We start from the raw sequence: 22890 nt of genomic DNA, 5'->3' as shown, positions 1-22890 counted from the left end.
AATTCACTGCAGTTCTACAACATAGTAAAACATGTCTATCCATCCTTTTTCTATTCAATTTATCCTGTCCAAAGTTAAGAGAAGCTGGAGGCTATTCCAGCGGATTTGCAGCAAAAGGCAGACTACATCCTGGATTGGTTGCCAGTCAATCATAGGTTACACTTAGACCTTTCACGCTTACATTCACACCTGAGTGGAATTTGAACTCAAGCTCTCTGCTAAGAGTTCAGGTGAACGAATGAATCGTTGCACCATCAGTCACTTACTACTTCTGCAGAACCATTTTGTGTTGTTAAATTATTGGCCGATATTTTAAGTCATCTCAAGTCTGCCTCCCAGTGAAGAGAAACACAGTCAGTTTGTATGTTTGTTTTTCTCCCAGAATCTATGAATTATTTTTTGTATGTACTGATCAAAGTCTGGACAATCAGTTTATAAAATGGGTGTGTCATAGGCGGAGAGGCGAATTTAACTTTGTTTTCGCCCCTCTGCACAGGCTACTACGCCCGCCTCAGTCTGCGATATCAGGTGTATTTGGAGCCGGGCATGTATGAGGTTCCGATAACAGTGTCAGATTCGGGAAACCCTACCTTGTACAACAGATCAGTCATCAAAGTGAAGGTTTGTCCATGTGATTCAAACGGAGACTGCACCACTGTGGGCGCTGTGGCAGCCGCCGGCCTGGGAACCGGCGCAATCATCTCCATCCTGATATGCATCATCATTCTGCTCAGTGAGTATCAGCTGTGCAGATCACACAACACCTTGCAGCTCTTTGGCTACCGTACACGCCAACACACATATTTAACATGAAAGACTGTGGTTGGTTCAGCTTTGTCTTGCTCAGGCTGCCATAGCAACACTGCTGACCCTTGGGTAGACTTAAATTACTGTTTGCTTTGATAATAACAACTACAGCTACCTTACATCCTATACTGTCTCTTAAGGACAAAAAATATGTATATTGTCTGGAATTGTTGCAATCCATTGATAATGTAACCCCTGTAGAGTCTACAGGAATTTTTCCAATTGGGCACGTGCGCTTAGGTTCGTCTCTTGAAGGAAAATTTTGGTGTAACAAGAAGAATTTCGAACACAATAAATAACTGGAGCCACGAAAGGGTTAAAATTCAAAATTATAATTAAAAGAGAAAACTATGTACAAATATTTACAATATATTCACAATGACTGCCTATTAGAGCCGGCTCTCTAATATACAACAGTTCAGATTGGTGCCAGAAAAATAATAAATTAAAGTGTCCCTTCAAAATAAGTGAAGAGTGTCTCAATTTGTATGAAAATAAAAGTGCACTGTTCAGTTTTTTATCCTATCCACTGCAGAAGCAGTTCGCAATCCTACCACACTGGAGAGGTAGGAAGTGAAGATTGTGCTCCTTGGGAAAAGGAAGCAGCCAGGTCCGTCAATCAAGGGTTAGCTCGCCATCCCCCTCTTCAGGGAGAATCCAGAATCCAAATCCAATTTAATTCAAGGTCCTCAAAAAAACCTAGCCTGTATAAAACAAGGCTATTAAAATCTAATTCTTTTTCTAATTCCCAGCCAATGTTATTTTTAACATTAACTGCAGTTCAACTCAATTTGATAATTGGGTTGAGTCTGTTCTCATTTAAACAAATACAGAAATCACATTAAACATTGAAAAGAAAAATAAATGTTGCCATTGTTAGCAATTTAGTATCACAGACAATAGGAGTGCATATGGTTCAACTGCTGTGACTACATTATAGCACTTGACTGTTGTTCGCACATTTGAAGTAACTCACCAAGATGCTTTCAAAGAGCTCCACAAACTCCAGGCTCAAGGAACTCCGGTTCCACTCCCTCCTCTATTCGTCAACATATAGGATGACAATTATTTTACTAACTTTAGTCAACAATTAGTTGACAAATTCTTATTAACGGCCGAACTGGTCAGCTAATGCTAACGTTAGCGCCGATTAGCTCGATAGGCTAAACTTACCAAGGACGAGTAAACTGCCCTTTTGCCTCACGCACACCGTCTCCAACTCAGCCCACGCTGATAAGGAAGTGCTACAAAAGGGTAACTCGCTTTTTGGAGGGATTTTAACCATAAAATATCGAATAAATTCGTTCAGTGGCTCTCCTATGCAGCACCTCTGCTGAAGCAGCTCACACGCGGTCAATTGAAAAAAAAAGGGGTTGGTCTCATTGCGTTGCTGGTAATTTTCCACTGGCCCTGTGCTACAGCAGAGGGGTGGAGAACCGTTTCATCTATAATTCACATTTTGTGAATTAGATCATTTTTAAAACTAAAATAATTGAGATGCAAATATAAAATTTAAAATATTAAGTTCCATCAAGTTATTCAATTGAAAATATTTACTCAATTATCCATTGGGTTACATCCTCCCCCTCTAAATCTCATGCAAGTCCCTTTGCATGAAAACCTTATTTAACACAAGGATTTGTAATGTGGGAAGAACGCTGTTGTAACCAATAGTCATCGGATTCTATCGCATCAGAGAAAGCTGTGCTCAAACCATGCAACAGTGACTTTACAATAGTTACAAGGGGATTCCCTAGCACAGGATATTCAAGTCTTTGTGGTGGTTGCCGTACTCTTTCTGATCTACGAAGAGGTTGAGTATTTACAACACCATTGTTCAATTTATTTTCTGTTTGCTCAGCGATTTGATTTCCGTTTTCCAGTGCATTTGTCATTTCCTCACTGGTTTCTGAACTTTGGTTCGTTCCATTGTCAAACTCTAATGTAGGAGATATTGTATCTCGAGGTTCAACATCTATTGATTCAGCGTCATTACTGTTATCATTAGAAGATGATTCAGGTTCTATGACTGCTAGATTTGTTTCGGTTTCTTGTTCGTCTTCATTGTTCCTTTTGCTGGAAAATGTCCCAGGTAAGTGAAGAGTTGTTACTGTTTGCTCTGGTAAACTATTCACCGGCTTGGAGACATTGGGCACTTCAGTATCATACACTTTAATGAACCGAGTTTCCTCCAGGTGTGGGGAAAATTTGAAGACAACATCATCTTCATACTCCTCATCTTCAACAGGGTTGGAATCTTCAGCCTGTGAGGCCAATTTCCGGGTTTGTCGTGTTATTGGCTTACTGACCTGATCTGGCTCATCTTCTATGGACGGAAGGAAACCACAGGGCAGTAAGTGATCTCTGTGGAGTGTTCGTAAAGGACCATCGCTCTTCTCTGGTTTCACTGTATAGACAGGCATACTTCCCCGTTTCTGGGTGACAACATACACAATGGGCTCCCATCGGTCTGCCAATTTGTGTTTACTTCTGAAATGGAGATTCCGGACTAAAACTCTGTCTCCAATTTCTAGAGTGGTCTCTCTGATGACTCGGTCAAATCTCTTTTTATTTTTTTCTGCCATTTTACGAGAGTTTTGGATAGCGATTTGATAACTTTGTTCAAGGTGGTCTTTCAGCTGCTTCACATACTGAGAATGGGAATTTGTCTGTTTGCTGTTACATGGCAGTCCAAATGCAATATCAATGGGTAGTCTGGGTTGCCTACCGAACATGAGTTCGTATGGGGAGAAGCCTGTAACATCATTTCGGGTACAGTTGTAAGAATGTGTCAATGGTTTAACGAAATCACGCCAGTGGGTTTTGTCTTTTTCTTTCAAGGTGCCCAACATACTGAGTAGGGTTCGGTTATATCGCTCAACCGGATTCCCTCTCGGGTGGTAAGGACTGGTCCTAATTTTTTTAATTCCGAGTAGGGAACACAATTCTTTGATTGTATGCGACTCAAAATCTCTCCCTTGATCGCTGTGTAATCTTTCGGGCAAACCGTAATGAGAAAAGAACTGCTCCCAGAGACACTTTGCTACTGTGTTAGCTTTTTGGTTCTTTGTTGGTATAGCTACCGCATATTTGGTGAAATGATCTGTAATTACCAATACATCTTTGGTGTTCCTGCTGTCGGGTTCTATGGACAAAAAATCCATGCAGACTAGTTCCATGGGCCTCGTGGTATTAATGTTTACAAGGGGAGCTGCTTTATCAGGCATAGCTTTCCTTCGGACACACCTTTCACAAGCTTTTATTTTTTCTTCAATTGTGGAGGCCATTTTAGGCCAATAGAATCGAGACCTGGCTAGATCCAAGGTGCGCTCGATTCCTAAATGACCCATGTCATCATGAAGATTCTCGAGTACACTGGACCTGAGAACTTCAGGGAGAACTAACTGCATTGCAATTTCTTTTCCAATTTGACGCTTACGGTAAAGGAGAGCATCATGAATCTCAAAACGGTTCATTTCTTTCAACATCAACTGAAGTTCAGGTGAGTTATTTTTAAAATTAGCAGGTGGATGCTTCCCAGCCTCTAACAAACTGATAACTTTTCCAATGACCAAGTCTTGCCTTTGAGCCTGTATGAGATCATTACGACTATACTTGGGAATGGTCGATAGACCACTGCCCAGGCCCTCCTCCTCAAAAGAGGTGGGGATAGCAGCCGAAGACATGGCCAACGAATGAACCAGACCAAAGGAAGACTCATAATCTTGAGCTTGAACTGTATGTCTTTGACAGGTTGCAGCGACAGTGTCTGCCAGAAGATGGTCAGAATCGATTAGGTTTGCTGTCGACAAAAGACGAAATTTAAATGACTCAATTTGCTTGCATTCCTCTTGGGAAACTATGTCATCCTTGAGGTCTTTACAAGGCCGTCTTGATAGGAAATCGGCATCAAGATTTTTCTTTCCAGCTCTATACTTTATGTCAAATTGAAAGGTAGACAGAGCTGCAAGCCAGCGATAACTCGCTGCATCCAACTTCGCCGTCGTAAGAAGGTAAGTTAACGGATTATTATCCGTAATCACAGTAAATGTATTGCCATACAAATAATCATGGAATTTATCAGTTATGGCCCATTTGAGCGCCAAAAACTCAAGTTTATGGGCTGGGTAACGAGACTCACTGCAGGACAACCCTCGACTGGCGTAGGCAATGACCCGCATTCTCCCATCTTGCTCCTGATACAGGGCGGCACCCAAACCCGTGGTGCTAGCATCCGTGTGCAGGAGATAGGGTAGCTTTGTGTTAGCATATCCAAGCACAGGGCAAGAAGTAAGACATTCAATTATGTCTACAAACGCTTGTTGACAAACATCATTCCACCGTTCATTGAAAGGTTCTTTGGGATTCAGGTAACCTGCCATACTCACTTTAGAACCCTTCCGCTTAGGTGGGTAACCAGCGGTGAGTGAGGTGAGTGGTTTGACTATTTTAGAATAGTCCTTCACAAACCTTCGGTAATAACCAGTAAATCCCAAAAATGACTGCAGCTCTTTGAGATTTTGGGGTCTTGGCCAGGTTTTTAGTGTTTCAATTTTTTCTGGATCTGTTTTCACACCATCTATGGACACAATGTGACCTAGGTAACGAACTGAGGTTTGATAGAACTTACATTTGTCAGGTGAAAGTTTAAGTCCGTACTCTCTCAGCCGTTCCAACACACGTGTTAGCCTGTTTTCATGCTCCTCCAAGGTACTGGAGAAAACAATTAAATCATCCAAAAATACAAGTACTTCTTTCAAGTTAATGTCTTTCATACATTTTTCCATAAGCCTTTGGAAAGTACTTGGAGCATTTGTGACACCCTGAGGCATTCGATTAAACTCATAGAACCCAAAGGGACACACAAACGCAGTTTTTGGCTTATCTGTTTCGTTCATCTCAATTTGATAATAGCCTGATTTCAAATCCATCACTGAGAACCATTTGGATCCCGCAAGGGCTGAAAAAGACTCCTCTAGGTTTGGCAGAGCATATGCATCACGGATGGTCTGCAAATTTAATTTCCGATAATCAACACATAATCTCACTTCTCCGTTCTTCTTCCGAACAACAACAATCGGAGATGAATATGGAGATTCGGATTCTCGGATGACACCGGCATCTAAAAGTGTTTTGAGATGTTTTTTTACTGCCTCAAAGTCACTGGGGTGAATTGGTCGAGACCGTTGTTTAAACGGTGTCTCGTCCTTGAGACGAATGTGATGGTGAACTTGAGTCACATGACCAAACTCAAGATCATGATGTGAAAAGACATCAGAAAAAGCGTTCAACTTCTGTTTAGCCCTCCGTTTCCACTCCTCAGGAAGTGGTGAAGAACCAAAATTGAAGTCCAAATTCGGTTTCGCTTCTGCCACTCTCTGTTGGGTAGAGCAGGTAACAGATCTTTTTCGGTCATTGTTAATTTGAAATTCGTGTAATGACACGACATCCTTAGCTGCCGCCAACTCGGCAACTACGCAATTGATGGGCAGTGTAACATCATGGTCTGACACATTCCTGATTATCACAGGGACTTTGTAAGGACCTTTCCTAGGTAGGGTAATTAGACAACTTTCAACAAAAACACCACCAGGTAAGGACATGCTAGATGGTGATTCAACCACCACCACCGTTTCTGGATTCTTTTGTACACCATGTACAAAACCTTCAAATACAACTTTCTGGTTGGAAGGAACAACTTCATGTGTTCGGCCCTTAAGCTTTACCACACCCACAGTACCCTTGTTGATTTGTTTTTTCCGAAAACTCAAGGTTTTCAACACCTGACAATACCCATATGGAAGGGATTTTGAATCAGCCAAAGGTTCGTCTCCATACTGCTCGTACAGAGAATCTAATGCATTGGTGCCGATTAACAAAGGAGTGCCACCATTTGAGCAAGAGTTCGGTACGACTAAGGCCAAGGTGGGTATTTCAGGAACTGATTCGAGTAGCTCTTTAGGAAATTTTATATCAATTTCCACATACCCCAAATATGGGACAGCTTGGCCATTCGCTCCTTCCACTTCAAGGTCAGGAAGAAGTTCAGAAATGGGCAACATTGGACGGTCAGACAGGTGGTCTTTGTAGAAAGCCTGAGTCAAAGTTGTCACTTGAGAACCTGTATCAAGTATACAGAAAGTGTCAACTCCTCCAACAGAAACTTTTCCAGTACATCTTTCACCAATAAGTTGGCGAGAACGATTGTTTTTTAAAGCAGCCTCAGCACTCTTATTTATATTTCTCTTAATCTTTGGATAAGTGGGACATGGTTCAACCCCAACTTCAGTTTGTCCCTCAACAGAAGTGGAAATTAGTTTAACTGATGACAATCAGTAGTTTTAAACTTAACATCCCAAGCGCGCTGTTTTTCTTTGAGTGTGTTTTTCTTAGCCTCAACTAGTGCTGGGTTTCGATCATTGCTACAGCGAGAAGCTATATGGGAATCTTCTCCACAATTGAAGCAATACCAAGGCTTAGGTCTATTCAAACTTGTGGTAGTTTGTTTTAGGTCTTGGAATTTTGGTTCACTTTCTGCTCTTTTTCCTTTTTGGTTTTGGCTTGTGGCGTCTTTTTTAGTATTTTTTGCAAAGCTTGCTTTCATTTGCAAAATCTGAGCACTGAGATCAGCAATTTGCTTTCTGAGATCGTTGGTGACATCCGAAGAAGTATCAACAGGTTGAGTACTGTCTACGCCTGAAATATGCACTGTTTGCATTTGTGAGAGGCTTTTTGGTTTAACAGTTCCTAGATGTTGCTTCATTCTGGCGGCTTTATTTGCCAACTTATCCTCTTCAGTCCGTAGGAGAAGCAGGAATTCAGAAAAAGGTGGAGGACAATTTTTGCGCTGCTCAAGCTGAAGACTATTCAACAATCCGCTTTCCCAGCAGCCACGGCAAAACTGTCTGAGAAGTTGTTTGCTAGCTTCCTCTGGTGCAATTCCTTTCCTCCTCACAACTAGATTCAAGGTGGTACTCAATCTTTGCAAGTAATTGGATGCTTTTTCACCAACATCCTGATTGGTGTTCAAGAACCGAGCGAAAAGTTCATCCCCGTCTTCCACAGTAGCGTAAGCGGAATCAAGTAAGGTCAGATATTCAATGGGTCTGGCATTTGGGCCAAGTGACCTTACAATGCTTGACGCAGGGGGTGAAAGACTTTCCATAATTTTCCTCACAATCTGATTGGCTGAGAGTGTTGCATCGTTTAAGTAGAACTCCACACTGCTACGCCAAGAATCATAGTCAACTTCGTAAGACGGAAGTGGATTTCTACCTGAAAATGACTTTAATTTGAAAGACGATGTGGCGTGAGAGGTCATTTCATTAGTTTTAACAATATGCTCAACAATAACGCGCTGGACTTCTGGCGTGTTAAAATGATCAGTTGGCGCTAATGCTGGAGAGGGTGTCTTTTTTTCTTCTGGAAGACTTTTGACAACACCACCAATTGGTGGAGTCGGAATACTTACTGGCTGTCCATCATCGCTGATGGACTCGGCTGTAAGAGAATGAGTTTCATCTATAGACGGAGGAGGTAGATTAGTGGGTTCTCCTCCCACTAAAAAGCCTATCCTATTTAACTCCTCTCTCAAAATTTCCTCAAAAGGTCTGCTAGACATCCTAGACAAGGACTTTAGTTCAGTGAGGTAATCAGCTGTAGCTGAAGCACTTACCTCAGTAGTGTACATGCTGGCTAGGTTTTGAATGCGATGACTAACCTGTGGGTCTGCTATACACTGTCTATTTAAAGGTAACAGTTTCTGAAGCTCTTTGACTGTAGCTTCATGTTGAAATTCAACAATAACATCTTTTTTGTCAGCAACTTCAATGATCCTCTGAATCGGCCCAAGTTGTTCTAGATACTCAAAAATTTCTTTATCTGACGAACTGTCAGTTAATCCACTAACATAAACAGCATTTGTGATTTTAACATTCTCTTTTTTAACAATATCCATTTTAATGAATGAAAAAAATTCAACAGTAATTCAAATACCCTTTTCGTTGCTCCGGTTTCCCAATTGTATGGATTGTAATCCAAAATTGTAACCAATTTTCCTCCTGGCTAGCTCGCCAAGTATTTGTAACCCCTGTAGAGTCTACAGGAATTTTTCCAATTGGGCACGTGCGCTTAGGTTCGTCTCTTGAAGGAAAATTTTGGTGTAACAAGAAGAATTTCGAACACAATAAATAACTGGAGCCACGAAAGGGTTAAAATTCAAAATTATAATTAAAAGAGAAAACTATGTACAAATATTTACAATATATTCACAATGACTGCCTATTAGAGCCGGCTCTCTAATATACAACAGTTCAGATTGGTGCCAGAAAAATAATAAATTAAAGTGTCCCTTCAAAATAAGTGAAGAGTGTCTCAATTTGTATGAAAATAAAAGTGCACTGTTCAGTTTTTATCCTATCCACTGCAGAAGCAGTTCGCAATCCTACCACACTGGAGAGGTAGGAAGTGAAGATTGTGCTCCTTGGGAAAAGGAAGCAGCCAGGTCCGTCAATCAAGGGTTAGCTCGCCATCCCCCTCTTCAGGGAGAATCCAGAATCCAAATCCAATTTAATTCAAGGTCCTCAAAAAAACCTAGCCTGTATAAAACAAGGCTATTAAAATCTAATTCTTTTTCTAATTCCCAGCCAATGTTATTTTTAACATTAACTGCAGTTCAACTCAATTTGATAATTGGGTTGAGTCTGTTCTCATTTAAACAAATACAGAAATCACATTAAACATTGAAAAGAAAAATAAATGTTGCCATTGTTAGCAATTTAGTATCACAGACAATAGGAGTGCATATGGTTCAACTGCTGTGACTACATTATAGCACTTGACTGTTGTTCGCACATTTGAAGTAACTCACCAAGATGCTTTCAAAGAGCTCCACAAACTCCAGGCTCAAGGAACTCCGGTTCCACTCCCTCCTCTATTCGTCAACATATAGGATGACAATTATTTTACTAACTTTAGTCAACAATTAGTTGACAAATTCTTATTAACGGCCGAACTGGTCAGCTAATGCTAACGTTAGCGCCGATTAGCTCGATAGGCTAAACTTACCAAGGACGAGTAAACTGCCCTTTTGCCTCACGCACACCGTCTCCAACTCAGCCCACGCTGATAAGGAAGTGCTACAAAAGGGTAACTCGCTTTTTGGAGGGATTTTAACCATAAAATATCGAATAAATTCGTTCAGTGGCTCTCCTATGCAGCACCTCTGCTGAAGCAGCTCACACGCGGTCAATTGAAAAAAAAGGGGTTGGTCTCATTGCGTTGCTGGTAATTTTCCACTGGCCCTGTGCTACAGCAGAGGGGTGGAGAACCGTTTCATCTATAATTCACATTTTGTGAATTAGATCATTTTTAAAACTAAAATAATTGAGATGCAAATATAAAATTTAAAATATTAAGTTCCATCAAGTTATTCAATTGAAAATATTTACTCAATTATCCATTGGGTTACAATAACACTGGGCAACATTTTTGTTTTGGCAGTATTTTAGGTCTGACAATTGAATTAAAAACTGATCTCAGTTCGTACTATGTTGTTACTACATGCACGCAACTATGAAAATCTCTTTTTATTTGTAATCACTTGATCTATTTTACAAATATTATAATGTTATATAGACAATAGAATAATGTCCATTTGTTTATTTCATTGTATGTCAATATTTAAATTTTCTTTTCTTTTACAAAACATGCCCATATGTCAAGTGCAGTGTTTTAAATAAAATGGGACAGTTAAAAATCTTGACGCAGGAGTGGAAAAACAGTATCAGTTTTTAATACACACCTAAAACTTGGTGAAAATGAGCTGTCAAAGCTTAACAATCCATTTTTGTTATAGTTTTTGGTGAGTAATTTGTATATTTCAAATGCACATTTAAAAAAGGAAAAACAAATTTTGATTATCTCATGACATTTCTGTTTTTTACAATCTTTTTTTTCTTCAGTCATTTTCATACAACCATGTTCCAAACGATAATAAGATTACTGAAATTTGATGACATTGTGTGGCAATTCTTTAGCGATTATTGTTGTCAGTCAATGAATCAAGACACATTTGTAGATCACCTTTCAACGGCAAAATTCACAGATAAAAAACCAGAAAAGTAATGATAAAAATAAACAACGTAATTGTTGATCATTGTTTTCGATGAATAATGAATTAATTAATCTCCTTGATATGCTTGATATGGTCCTCGTAACTCAAAAAAAAAAAAAAAAAAAATTGACATGCAACGAAATATAAAGGATACAGGCATGTCTGCAAGGTCACACTGCAAAAACACACTTCATTAAAACTAGTTGAATTTCCCTTGTTTTCAGTGTAAATCTACAAGACATAAGTGAAAGTGCTTCAAGTAAATTTTACTCGCTTAGATTTCTCGAAATAAGAAAAATAGTTAGCTGAAAATATGTTTAAAAAACTATTTTAATCAATAAATTAGTATATTTCATCTTAAAAAAGCGTGGAAATGTCAGACATTTTCTTAATTCATAAATAGATATTGTTCAAAAGATTATTTGAAAGCAATTTTGTCTTGATTTAGGTAAAAAATGACCAACTTATAGATGCATGGCCTTAATAAGAACAAATAGTAATATTTGCTTAAAGTAAGTGGAATAATTAGACACATTAATTTGTTGACTAGTCTTTAACACTCAAAACAAGATGGAGAAAATTATTTGACTAGATTTAAGAAAAATAATCAGATTAAGACATTATATATTTGCATTGCAGTGCATACACACACTGTGTCTGCATATTCTGGAAATTTAGTTAGAATATTAAATGTACACTTATTTTCTTTTTTTTTTTTCATTATTTTTGTTATTTTTTTAGTAGTTTTGTTATTTCAAAAAATATAAGTGAGCAGTGTTGTTTTTGAAAGCCCTTTTAATTTTCGTCTTAGTCTTTTGGACGATAGTACTTATTGGTTTTAGTCATTTTGGAGTAATCTCAAAATGTGTTTGTCTTCATCTAGTTTTAATTGATAAAACCAGGGGTGTCAACTGATTCCACAAAGGGCCGCAGAGTGTCCTAGTTCGTCTGTAAAATTAAACTTTTTCTACTCCAAACAGAAATAAATAAAGGATTTCAACTGTTTCAAATGAACATTGACAGACGGGTACATATTGAAGCCTCTATCTACAGTACAAGGACATCATCAACATGGTGATAATACACAGTCGGCTGGAAAACAGTTCATTATTTTCAGTTAATTATACCCACCTTGACGCCATGAGCCAGCTGTAAGTAAAAAAGTTGTCCCAGAGTTAAAGAGGACGCTCGCCATTAGCATTAGCCTAATGCTATGCTAACGCTACGAATTACATTTAGTGTGTGATGCTTACGCAGCACAGACCTTTAAAGGCTAAAGAAACATTGCATATTCTCTCTGGTAAAGAAAACAAATCTTGTGAGTTGAAAGGGGGGGGGGGGGGCTCAACCAGACACTGCTATGATGCCGGCTAACTACACATAAAATGTCCACCATTGTGAACATGTGACAGAGACTATTGCTCATTTTCATCTCGTTCTCGTCTCGCCAGGTGAAAACTGGCATTCGTCTCGTTATGTTTTACTCTCCCAAAACACGTTTTAGCTCGTTATCGTCTCATCATCATCATCATGAAAAAAGTGTTCGTTGATTAAATATTATTGTTATCGGTATTGTTGACAAAAGCAACACTGTAAGTGAGTAAAATTTACTTGAAGCACTGGCAGATAATTTCACTTATTTTTAGTAAATTTAGACTGAAAATAAGGGAATTTAACCAGTTTAAAGGAGGTGTGTTTTTGAAGTGTTGCAAGTATACACTAGAGCAGTTTAGGGTTTTCTATGCCTTGCTGAAAGACTTGGATTTCCCTGGTGGCTTAGGTTCAATAAAACAAATATCGTATAACCACAACAACTGAGCAGACATTGTTTGTGTGTCTTTGCAGGCATGGTCTTGCTGTTTGTGGTGTGGATCAAGCGCAGAGAGAAAGAGAGGCACACCAAACAACTGCTCATTGACCCTGAGGATGATGTCAGGGACAACATACTGAAATACGATGAAGAGGGAGGGGGAGAGGAGGACCAGGTGAGATCCCAAGTGACGCCAGTCTCGCGCACACTTTAAAATGACCTTTTGTACCGATTACCTCTGTGTCACTCTATTGGATGTGTAGGACTACGACCTGAGCCAGCTGCAACAGCCTGACTCTTTGGAGCACATCATCAGTAAACCTCCCGGTGTCCGCAGGGTAGATGAACGGCCCATCATCCCAGAATCCCAGTACCCTATCAGGCCTGTTGTGCCTCACCCTGGCGACATCGGAGACTTTATACATGAGGTGAACGCATGTGAAAGCAAAAATTCGTTGTGCTGTTACTACTGTAGATTGTTTCCCATTCAGCAGAATGGCCTTTCACTGGCCATGGATCTTGACCCTACTTTTGCAAGTTCTGTGCGTGGTCTCTACTTTGTCCATAAATGGAACCAATTTTTCAGTTCTTTAGCTTTACTCATCACGCGAACTTTACATTTTTACATTCACAAACATACACGCAACTTCAATGTCGGTCAGCACGCTGATGTGAGAAAATGCTGATTGACAGACTCGTGACAGCATGTTCACACTCGAGAGGTGTTGGCAGCTGTTCAGCTTTGATCCATCCAACCTTGTTTCTCATTCACACACACGCATAGACACACACACGCGGCTGATCTTGTTCCAGCAGCCTGTTAAAACACAAACACAACAAACATGTAGCTTTCCTGCCACCCACTGGGTCCCATAGGATAGAGGCAGTTTCGATTTCTGTCAATTGCTTGTCAGTGAAGTGGATGGAGTCTCCATCACCTGCTCAGAATTCACTTCAGTGTCGCTCATTTGTCATACTCAGAAGCAGGTGCCGTTTAAGCATTGCCCAAAAAGACACACTTATTCGTCATACGATAACTTACTGGAATCTGTTTGTCCGGCTTTATTCAGTCTATGCATCGTCAAACTTGTTGGGATGGTGCTTCTTGGACAGATAAGAATGAGTTTGTATATTTTGTATTGGTCAAGGAGTGGCCTCAAAATCTGTCAAAATGTGATATTAGACGTAAATAATTGCATCTGTCTCGACCACTAGCCATCTTATCTTATTAACAAGCGTCTGGCCTGTAATAATTATATTAGGGCTGTCAAACGATTAAAATTTTTAATCGAGTTAATTACAGCTTAAAAATTAATTAATCGTAATTAATCGCAATTCAAACCATCTATAAAATATGCCATATTTTTCTGTAAAATATTGTTGGAATGAAAAAAAAGACACAAGATGGATATATACATTCAACATACTGTACATAAGTACTGTATTTGTTTATTATAACAATAAATCAACAAGATGGCATTAACATTATTAACATTCTCTTAAAGCGATCCATGGATAGAAAAACTTGTAGTTCTTAAAAGAAATTTTATACTAAAACCCCTTTTAATGTTTTCGTTTTATTAAAATTTGTAAAATTTTCAATCAAAAAATAAACTAGTAGCTCGCCATTGTTGATGTCATTACACCATGCTCACTCCCCAAACCCATAAAATCATTTAGACCCAAGCGCCAGCAAAGGGCACCAAAAGACAAAAAACAAGTAACAAGCGGACATTACACTTCTGTCATTTTAATGTGAGCGGGGCATGTGCGTTAATTGCGTCAAATATTTTAACGTGATTAAGCGGCATGGAAAATGAATGAATGAATGAATAATTTAAAAAATAAATTACCGCCCGTTAACGCGATAATTTTAAAAGTCCTACATTATGTATGGCGGAAAACACTCAGGTGACTTGAAGTTCCGCTCTGAGACCCCCAATTTGGCCAAATTTCAAAATTTTCCAAAATGCATGTGTGATACATCATTTGAAAGCTTAAAACCTCAATTTTCTGGGGGAAGAAAAATTTTGAACTGGAGGGCATTTAAAAAAAAAACAATTAAATTAAACAGCATAACCCTAACTGGAGGTGAGAGCACGCGAGAACATAATTAAAGACGCCACGATTTTAACGAGATATTATCGCGTACTTACCTCTTTTCGATCCATAAACTCCATGTAGCATGTATGACCGAGTGTCAAGACAGAGCTGTGAATGGTCACAGCCTGATTTTGGGGGGATTTTATGGGTGAAACATGGTAATATAACAAGGGTCGCGATGCAGAAATCACAGACATCAAGGAGTGGTCGAGATTTTCTTTTTCATATATTTACCCTTTTAAACTTTTTTCTCCAATTTTTCTTTGTTTGGATCGAATATTTATCATCTAAAATACTGGGGAAAATGCGACACTAAGAAAAAAAATACAATTAAGCGATAGTTATGAGGTAGATATCTGTGACTTATTTACAGACACCATTTTTTTCATTGTGACGCAATTTGTTTAGAAGTTTAAAATATGTGAGTGAACAATATTTTAGTAATAGTCATAGTCAAGTCGTTTTTTTTTTTTTTTAACGAACTATTAGACATCAATTAATGATTCTAAGCTAAAAATAACAGCCATTTTGTGGAATAAATACTTATCTTCTTTTTATGGCTTGGTTAAAACAAAAGCGGTTGCGCGACGTATGTAAACAGGGGTCTACAGGGTAAAACGCACAAATTAAAAATAGTTCAGGGGCTTAATGCGCCATGAATGGCACTATGAATACTATGGCAGCATATAGACGTATTGTTCTATCAAACACAACGATTCTTTTGACTTAAAATAGAGAAGTTTATTTTAAAGAGAGGTGGTATAGCAAAAACTGCTTTTTCAGCCTTGTCTGTGTTTTCCGCCATATACGTAGTTGCTCTAATACTACATGAAGCAGCTTCAACACCTAAATCTGCATGGATTTATCAAGACTTATTTATTTGTGCTATTAAAGGAAACCTCGGATATAAGGACTTGGATTTGTTCTCTTTTACTAAAATATGTTATTAGAAACACAAAATATAACCATTGATATAAAAACCTATAATATTTAGTACATGTTTTAACCTACAGAAGGTGCCATGTTTTAAGCACGCAATAGGCGCTCAGGGTGATGACTTATTGTCACTGTCACCCGACGAATACTACCAGGTTACTGCAATTCTGTCTACACGGCGAGACGTCCAACACATGCACTCATTGGTTAAAAATGGCGAGTACTTACTATTTGTGTTTTTATTGAGTTTTTTATTACCTTTTCATTGTCTCAAAATACTTTTTGCATGTGTTTCCCTCTCATACTTTTAAGCATTGTGTTTTCTTGTGGTAGCTTTAAAGCAGATTGTCGATCTGTTGACCACATTAGTCACGTAGCATATTTATAATAATAATGCATTTTATTTGAAGGCGTCCTAATGGCACTCAAGGTTGCCGTACAATCATTTAAAAAAAGCATTTCAACAAATTAAAGATTGAGAACAGTAAAAATAATAAAGTATAGAATGTTTAGGGCAAATTTAAAATACTAAAGAGATGTAAAAACAATAAAAATACTATTAGATAAAAATAAGTAGCAGAAAACCAAACAAAAAGAGGGATTATTATGAATAGGCGAGTCTGAACAGGTGAGTTTTGAGTTTGGATTGAAAAAGGGGGAGTGAGTCGATGTTCCTGAGGATGGGTGGTAGTGAATTCCAAAGCCAGGGAGCCGAGCGGCTGAATGCTCTGCTCCTCATGGTGCTGAGGCGAGCAGGGGGGACAGACAGGTGTATGGTGGAGGAGGATGTGAGGGCACAGGATGGAGTTGTAACATGAATGAGGTCGGACAGGTATGACGGGCGAGGTTATGGATGGCATTGAATGTGAGGAGGAGGACTTTGAACTGGACGCTAAAGTGGACGGTGAACCATTGGAGCTGTTGGAGAACCTAACCCTGTGGTGGATGGAGGGGGTATGGGTTTTGATGCAGGTACCTGAATTTTGGACCAGTTGGAGTTTATGAGGAGTTTTTTAAGGGGGGCCAAAGAGGAGAGAGTTGCAGTAGTCAAGGCGGGAAGTGACAAGGCTGTGAACCAGTATGGCAGCAAAATGTGGGGTAAGGGAGGGGTGGAGGCGATTAATGATGCTAGGTGGACGTGGGCAATCCGGTTAACCCCTTATAGCCTAATGTATCACATTTGATCCACTTACAATTTCATTATTTTGAGACTAATTTAGAATTTTGAAATTTATTTAAAAAAAAAAAAAAAAAAAATGATGGATGCAAGTCAACAGATGCATCTGCAGGTTCCATGAGAAAGAAAAAATCTGGATGTAGCTATGGTTAAAGATATTAGAGCACTTATTACACATATTCATTTTGATTTTTCTTTTTTTACAAATCTGAAAAAAGTACCATTAGGATATTCTCTGACAATTGCTTCACGTTGCAGGCTTTAAAGGGTTAATGTTATTGATGTGCGATTGAAACGAAAGTGTATTGTCCAGGATTACTCCCAGGCTCTTGACTTGGGGGGAGGATGAAACAGTGGAGTTGTCGATGGTGAGGGATAGGCTATTTTTTTTTTTTTTGGAGCCAATGAGGAGCAGCTCGGTTTAATTGCTGTTGAGTTTCAGGAAATTGTGGGTAACCAGATTTTTATTTCTGTAATACAGTCAGTCAGGGATGTGGACGGGAGAGAGGAGGAGGGTTCAGAGGTGAGGTGGAGAGCTTGTCGTCGACATAGCAGTAATAGTGGATATTGAATTTACAGAAAAGGTTGCCAAGGGGAAGGAGGTAGATGATGAAGAGTAGGGGCCCGAGGACAGAGCCCTGGGGCACACCAGAGATAACGGGGGAGGGGGTAGATTTAAGTGATTTGAGTTGGATATACAGTATTGAGTAAGTTTAGAAAGGTAGGATGAGAACCAGTTCAACGGGGTGTGGGTGATGCCAATAGTGGATAGCAGGTCTTGTGGAGGGGAGTGGTGTAACTAATGGTATCAAAAGTTGCAGATAGGGCTAGTCGGATGAGGATGGTGAAGAGTCCAGAATCAGCTGCCATGAGTAGGTTGTTGGTTATTTTGACAAGTGCTGTTTCGTGGGCGAAAACCAGACTGGAACTGTTCATCATGTGTAAACCTCCCTTATTTTATATGTCTTGCCTGTCTTCCTGGAAATATTGGCTTTTATTTATGTTTTTCTCCACTATTACACATCAGAAAAATGAAATTCTGTCTATTTTTTAAACAAGTTTCTTTCCACTGGGATGAACATGATTAATTTGTTGTCTTTCGCTTAAACACACAAACTGACAATTCCTATTCTTGTTTTTTAGGGGCTACGAGCTGCTGACAATGACCCCACAGCCCCTCCTTATGACTCTCTGCTGGTGTTTGACTATGAGGGCAGTGGCTCCACCATTGGATCGGTCAGTTCTCTCAACTCCTCCAGTACGGGGGAGCAGGACTATGACTACCTCAACGACTGGGGTCCTCGCTTCAAGAAACTGGCTGACATGTATGGAGGCGGGGAGGAAAATTAATCTCACATGAACACACGCACTCACTCACCCTCGTCCTGTCAACTGGCCTGGATTGCTCTGTCCCGTCAACACCGGGGGTTATTACTGAAAACAATAAAGTTCACACAGACCGATCGACCAATCAAATTAACAACTCCAGAAGTCTGGCGTTGTTCCACGTTTGACTGAGCAGAAGCTTTGAATAGCTGGGTTATCATAGTTTTTCATGTGAACAGTCAAGCCCAATTTTGGCTTCAGTCGTTTCTGTCAGATTTGTTTTTGTGCCTTTTTTCCCAGTGGCTTTTTTTAGTTTCAGTGTTGTTTTTCCTTCTCTCTCCACAAGAGTCGTTCATTACTCCTGAAGGTTTTCACTTTCCTCTCTCTGTCAGCCCCTGCCTGCCTCCCTCCAGTAGATATAGGTTTTCAGCCTCATTGTCTAGGGGACAAAAAGAACAAGAACCCAGATATGACAGTCCCTCATGTTTGTAGGGCCCTGGTTTATTCTCTCTTGAACTTGAATTACATAGAATAGAAGCACTGTTGTTTAAAAAAGAAATAAAAAGTGCCTTCAGTGGTGCGTATTTTAACAGACTCCCTCTAACTCAGGATAAGTTTCCATTTTCCTGACCCTTTAACTCAGACCTTCCCATTGTCCTGCAAGACTATGGTAGCTGCGTGAGGTGCCAGTGCCAGAGATTTCAACCGGCAAACGAGAGGCGTGTTATGTAGACGTGCACTACACTGGCCAATATGGAGCAATCCAAAAATGTTTTAGATATTATTGATGTGTCCTCGAATGGCAGCCAACTTAAATGTGGTTGTAAAGATCACAGCAATTCAAGACAGGACTGTCGTGGAAGAGTGTCTTTGTTACTTCTGTGAAGTCGGCCCCCCATCAGACGCAATTGTATATATAAAAAATGTCATGCGTTAGTTAGTGGTGGTTTGTGCTGAAAAAATAATAGTTTGTGGTGCTATCGTTTTTGAGATATTAAAAATTCTTTTATAGGTCAATGAGGTCAACCAGCCCCCCCTTATGATTAAAAATGGCTAAAAAATGTGACAATCGTTTGTGCTACATTTGTGCTGTCAAAATTTTCGTTTGTACTGCTATCGTTTTGAGGTATTGAGATATTAATTTCGAGTGATGATGTCACGCAGCCCCCCAATTGCAAAATTAACCCAAAATGGTGCCATTCTTTAATGCTAAGTTTGTGCTGTAAAAAATGTCATCTGTGCTTCTATTGTGTTATAGATATTGAGATATTAATTTTGAGTGATGACGTCAACCGCAGTGCCTTCGTCGCGGCTGGCGAGGCATACCAACTCTCTCATAAACAGAGGGGTGTACCAACAACTGGCGCAAACGAATGGATACCCTTTGGGTCTATTTTTCAGTAAATAGGGGCTTGAGATATTAATTTCGAGTGATGACGTGACTTGCAGCCCCCCATTTACTGCAAAATGGACCTGAAACGGGTGCCATTCATTTGTGCTATGTTTGCAATAGTTGTTGGGCCACCCCTCTGTTATTGAGAGAGTTTGTACGCCCCATCAGCCGCTCCTGTTAGGGGATGGAAGAGCTGCAAGTGAAGCAATCACTCAAAATTAATATCTCAATTTATTAAAACGATAGCAGCACAAACGAAATTTCTTACAGCACAAATGAAGCAAAAACGAATGGCACCATTTCGGATCCATTTTGCAATAAATGGTGGGCAGCGTGAGGGCATCACTCGTAAATAATCTCTCAATATCTCAAAAACGATAGCAGCACAAATGAAACTTTTAACAGCACAAACGATTGACACCATTTTTAGCCACTTTTAATCAAAATGGGGGTCTGATTGACCTCAAATTGCAGCACAAACGGGCACATACCTAGCACAAACAAATGACATAATTTTTCGATAAATTTGCATCTGGTGAGGGGTCAACTTCACGGGGACGTCTTTGTTGTGGCTTCGCTAGCAGCTGTGTTTGTTTTGAGCTTGCTTTGTTCATAACCTATCATGTGAGTCAGCTTGCAGCAGAGACGTGTCCAGTCTAATGTGGGTCGATGAGGATACTTAGCCTTTAAGGTTTGCATGCGTATCCACTCAACCATTTTCTCTTAATCCCTTCTGGCAAAGAACAAAAAAAAAATTCCTAAAACTTTGCAAATACAAAGTAAAAGAACAGACGAGAGGAATTCAATTGTTATGCCTGTTCAATCCCATGCTCTTTTCCTTGCTTGTATTCTTATTTTGATTGAGTCACTGATGTTTCTTGACAATGTCTAAATATAAAAATGTTGGTGCTCAGTGGGATTGAGGGATTTGAGCCTCAGCCAGGGATTTCTCAGCCCCTCAATCTGTCTCTCTTCAGGCACACTTCAACATTCATCTGAAATGTTCCCCTGAAGTTTTTGGCTGCGAGTTAAAAAGTTTTCATGAAGAAGTTAAAGTCAGCAAAAGTTTGTTATGAAGTTATGAAGCGCCATATCAAAGTTGGCTTGTTAAATCAGACTCTTTAACACATATACTAGTATTTTATCATAAGAGGTTTTGTTGAGACTGACGGAAACAGCAGCTCTGCTTATGGGCTTGTGTCATCATATTTTACACTACTCCATTGGTGAACAGAAATAAAGACTTATAAATGGTGTGCTTAAATTATTCAAACATGCAAATGGATCCAGAAAAGAGTGGGCGGAAAACATTCCTCAGTGATGGTTAGTTTGAAGCTGGGTGACTGGACTGATTGTATTCCTGGAGGAAAAATAAAATGATGCATCTCCTTGAACAAGGCTCATTGGCAAGAAATGGGAGACTAGGATTATTTGTATCCACCAGACGGGACAAGAGACACTGAAGAAACAATGCAAATATCCGTATAAGAGAGAAAGGATATGATATATTCTTTTAGGTGAACAGGGTCAGAATCTCATGATTCAGAAGCAAACAGGTACAGATTGCGCTTTGCAGTGCAAAACTTGACAGCCATGTTTTTTCCCAACCGCTGTCAGTTTAAAGTGCAATCAGTGTAGAAGCAAGGAGCGATTCTTGCTACCTACGGATTAGCGCTTATCTCCCGGTTGCTCCTCCACCTCCCAAATATCCTCACAAAATAAACACAGCTGTTACTCTCCACTATCTGTGATTTGTGTGACACTGACACATAAATGTTGTATATTATATGGAACCTTTTTTATATATACATTTGTTCACATGAATCACGTGATTTTGGTTTTCGCTCTGCAAGTGAGACCAGAGTCGGTGAGGTAGGCATCCCTACTAAAAAGCCATGGTGAAGAGAACCTGATGGGTTTTGAACACACTTGCACAGCCATACTTTCGCCGCTCCACCTGAGCTTTGTTAGAACAAAGAGTGAAGCCTCTGTCAACCCAAACTGGCTTATACAGTCCAGCAGACACACACTTAAATATAAATACGCAAACACTCTTCTACGCCTTACTGTACATATGCGAGTGCAATTAGTGTTGTTGCAATTCCTCTGCAAGGCCTAAACAGCCCTCTAACTGGTCGCTCTCTGAGGACAAAGGGACGTTCTTTGATGTTTATAATCTCGGAGCAGACATCCAGATCTAATTAAGGGGCAAACGCAACAGTACATTAACACATATTGACCTTTCATAACAAGGCACTGTTCTAATGTTGCATGTTGAAAAACTGTAACTATTCATTTGTGCCATCAGGAAATATTCAGTTTTGAAACCTGAACTGAGTGGAAAGATGACAAATAATGAAAGACCATACACACATAGGACCCATAAAAGGGTATGGTCGCTACGACAACAAAGTTTTGTTGTTTTCTTACAAATCTCTCAAGTTCAAATGTAAATAATATAATTTTTGCTCGCCAAAAAGACCAAGTTTAATGTACGACTGGAGATTTTCTGCATGGTTTTTTTTTGTTTGTTTGTTTTTTATGATGGCCAGATGAGTTCTATCACAGTAACCATACGACGTGAGAACATTTCGCAACCCGCATGACTACGGTTGCATGGAGTTCCGGCAAACCATATCCACAAGCGTGAGATGAAAAGTTATACCGAAAATTGCACAGGTGTTTAATCTTTAAGAAAACATTTTTGTAAATTGTCAACAGCACAAGCATTTTGTATTGGTGTTTGTACCCATTTTGTAAAAAAGAAAGAAAAATGAGCCAAAAAGACTATGTTGTTTCAAGCGTGTGTTTTTAGTGCCATTGCAATTTTGATTTCCAAATACCGTACAGTATACATGCGCAGCCATGCATATCAACATTGTAAAATAGATGCTGAGCTGAAGCACCATGTGTTATAAATGAATAAAAAAAAAAAAAAAGATCCCGTCCTTATAAGAATACTGTTTCTCTCTTGTTTTTGCATCTGTATTTTCACATGCTCACAAAACAGAAAATATGTTTAAAGTTGTAAGAAGAAAGATTCTTAGATAAAACATGAATACAGTGCCTTGCAAAAGTATTCGGCCCCCTTGAACCTTGCAACCTTTCGCCACATTTCAGGCTTCAAACATAAAGATATAAAATTTTAATTTTTTGTCAAGAATCAACAACAAGTGGGACACAATCGTGAAGTGGAACAAAATTTATTGGATAATTTAAACTTT

The 22890-nt window shown here is 39.4% G+C and overlaps 1 protein-coding gene across 1 annotated transcript in view; it reads left to right on the top strand.

The window, feature by feature from the left end:
* LOC130907767 (cadherin-4-like) overlaps positions 1-22607 on the top strand; it is a 429614-nt gene extending 407007 nt beyond the window's left edge. The window contains exons 14-17 of the mRNA XM_057823203.1: positions 497-733; positions 12767-12906; positions 12995-13159; positions 18091-22607. Coding sequence (XP_057679186.1) covers positions 497-733; positions 12767-12906; positions 12995-13159; positions 18091-18297 — 749 coding nt within the window. The 3' untranslated portion in view covers positions 18298-22607. The remainder of the gene's footprint in view (positions 1-496; positions 734-12766; positions 12907-12994; positions 13160-18090) is intronic.
* The last annotated feature ends 283 nt before the right edge of the window (positions 22608-22890 follow it).

The sequence above is a fragment of the Corythoichthys intestinalis genome, chromosome 2, assembly GCF_030265065.1.
Source record: "Corythoichthys intestinalis isolate RoL2023-P3 chromosome 2, ASM3026506v1, whole genome shotgun sequence".
Lineage (NCBI taxonomy): Eukaryota > Metazoa > Chordata > Actinopteri > Syngnathiformes > Syngnathidae > Corythoichthys > Corythoichthys intestinalis.
The sequence above is the reverse complement of the archived record's forward strand: the minus strand, read 5'-3'. Positions and strand labels throughout refer to the sequence as shown.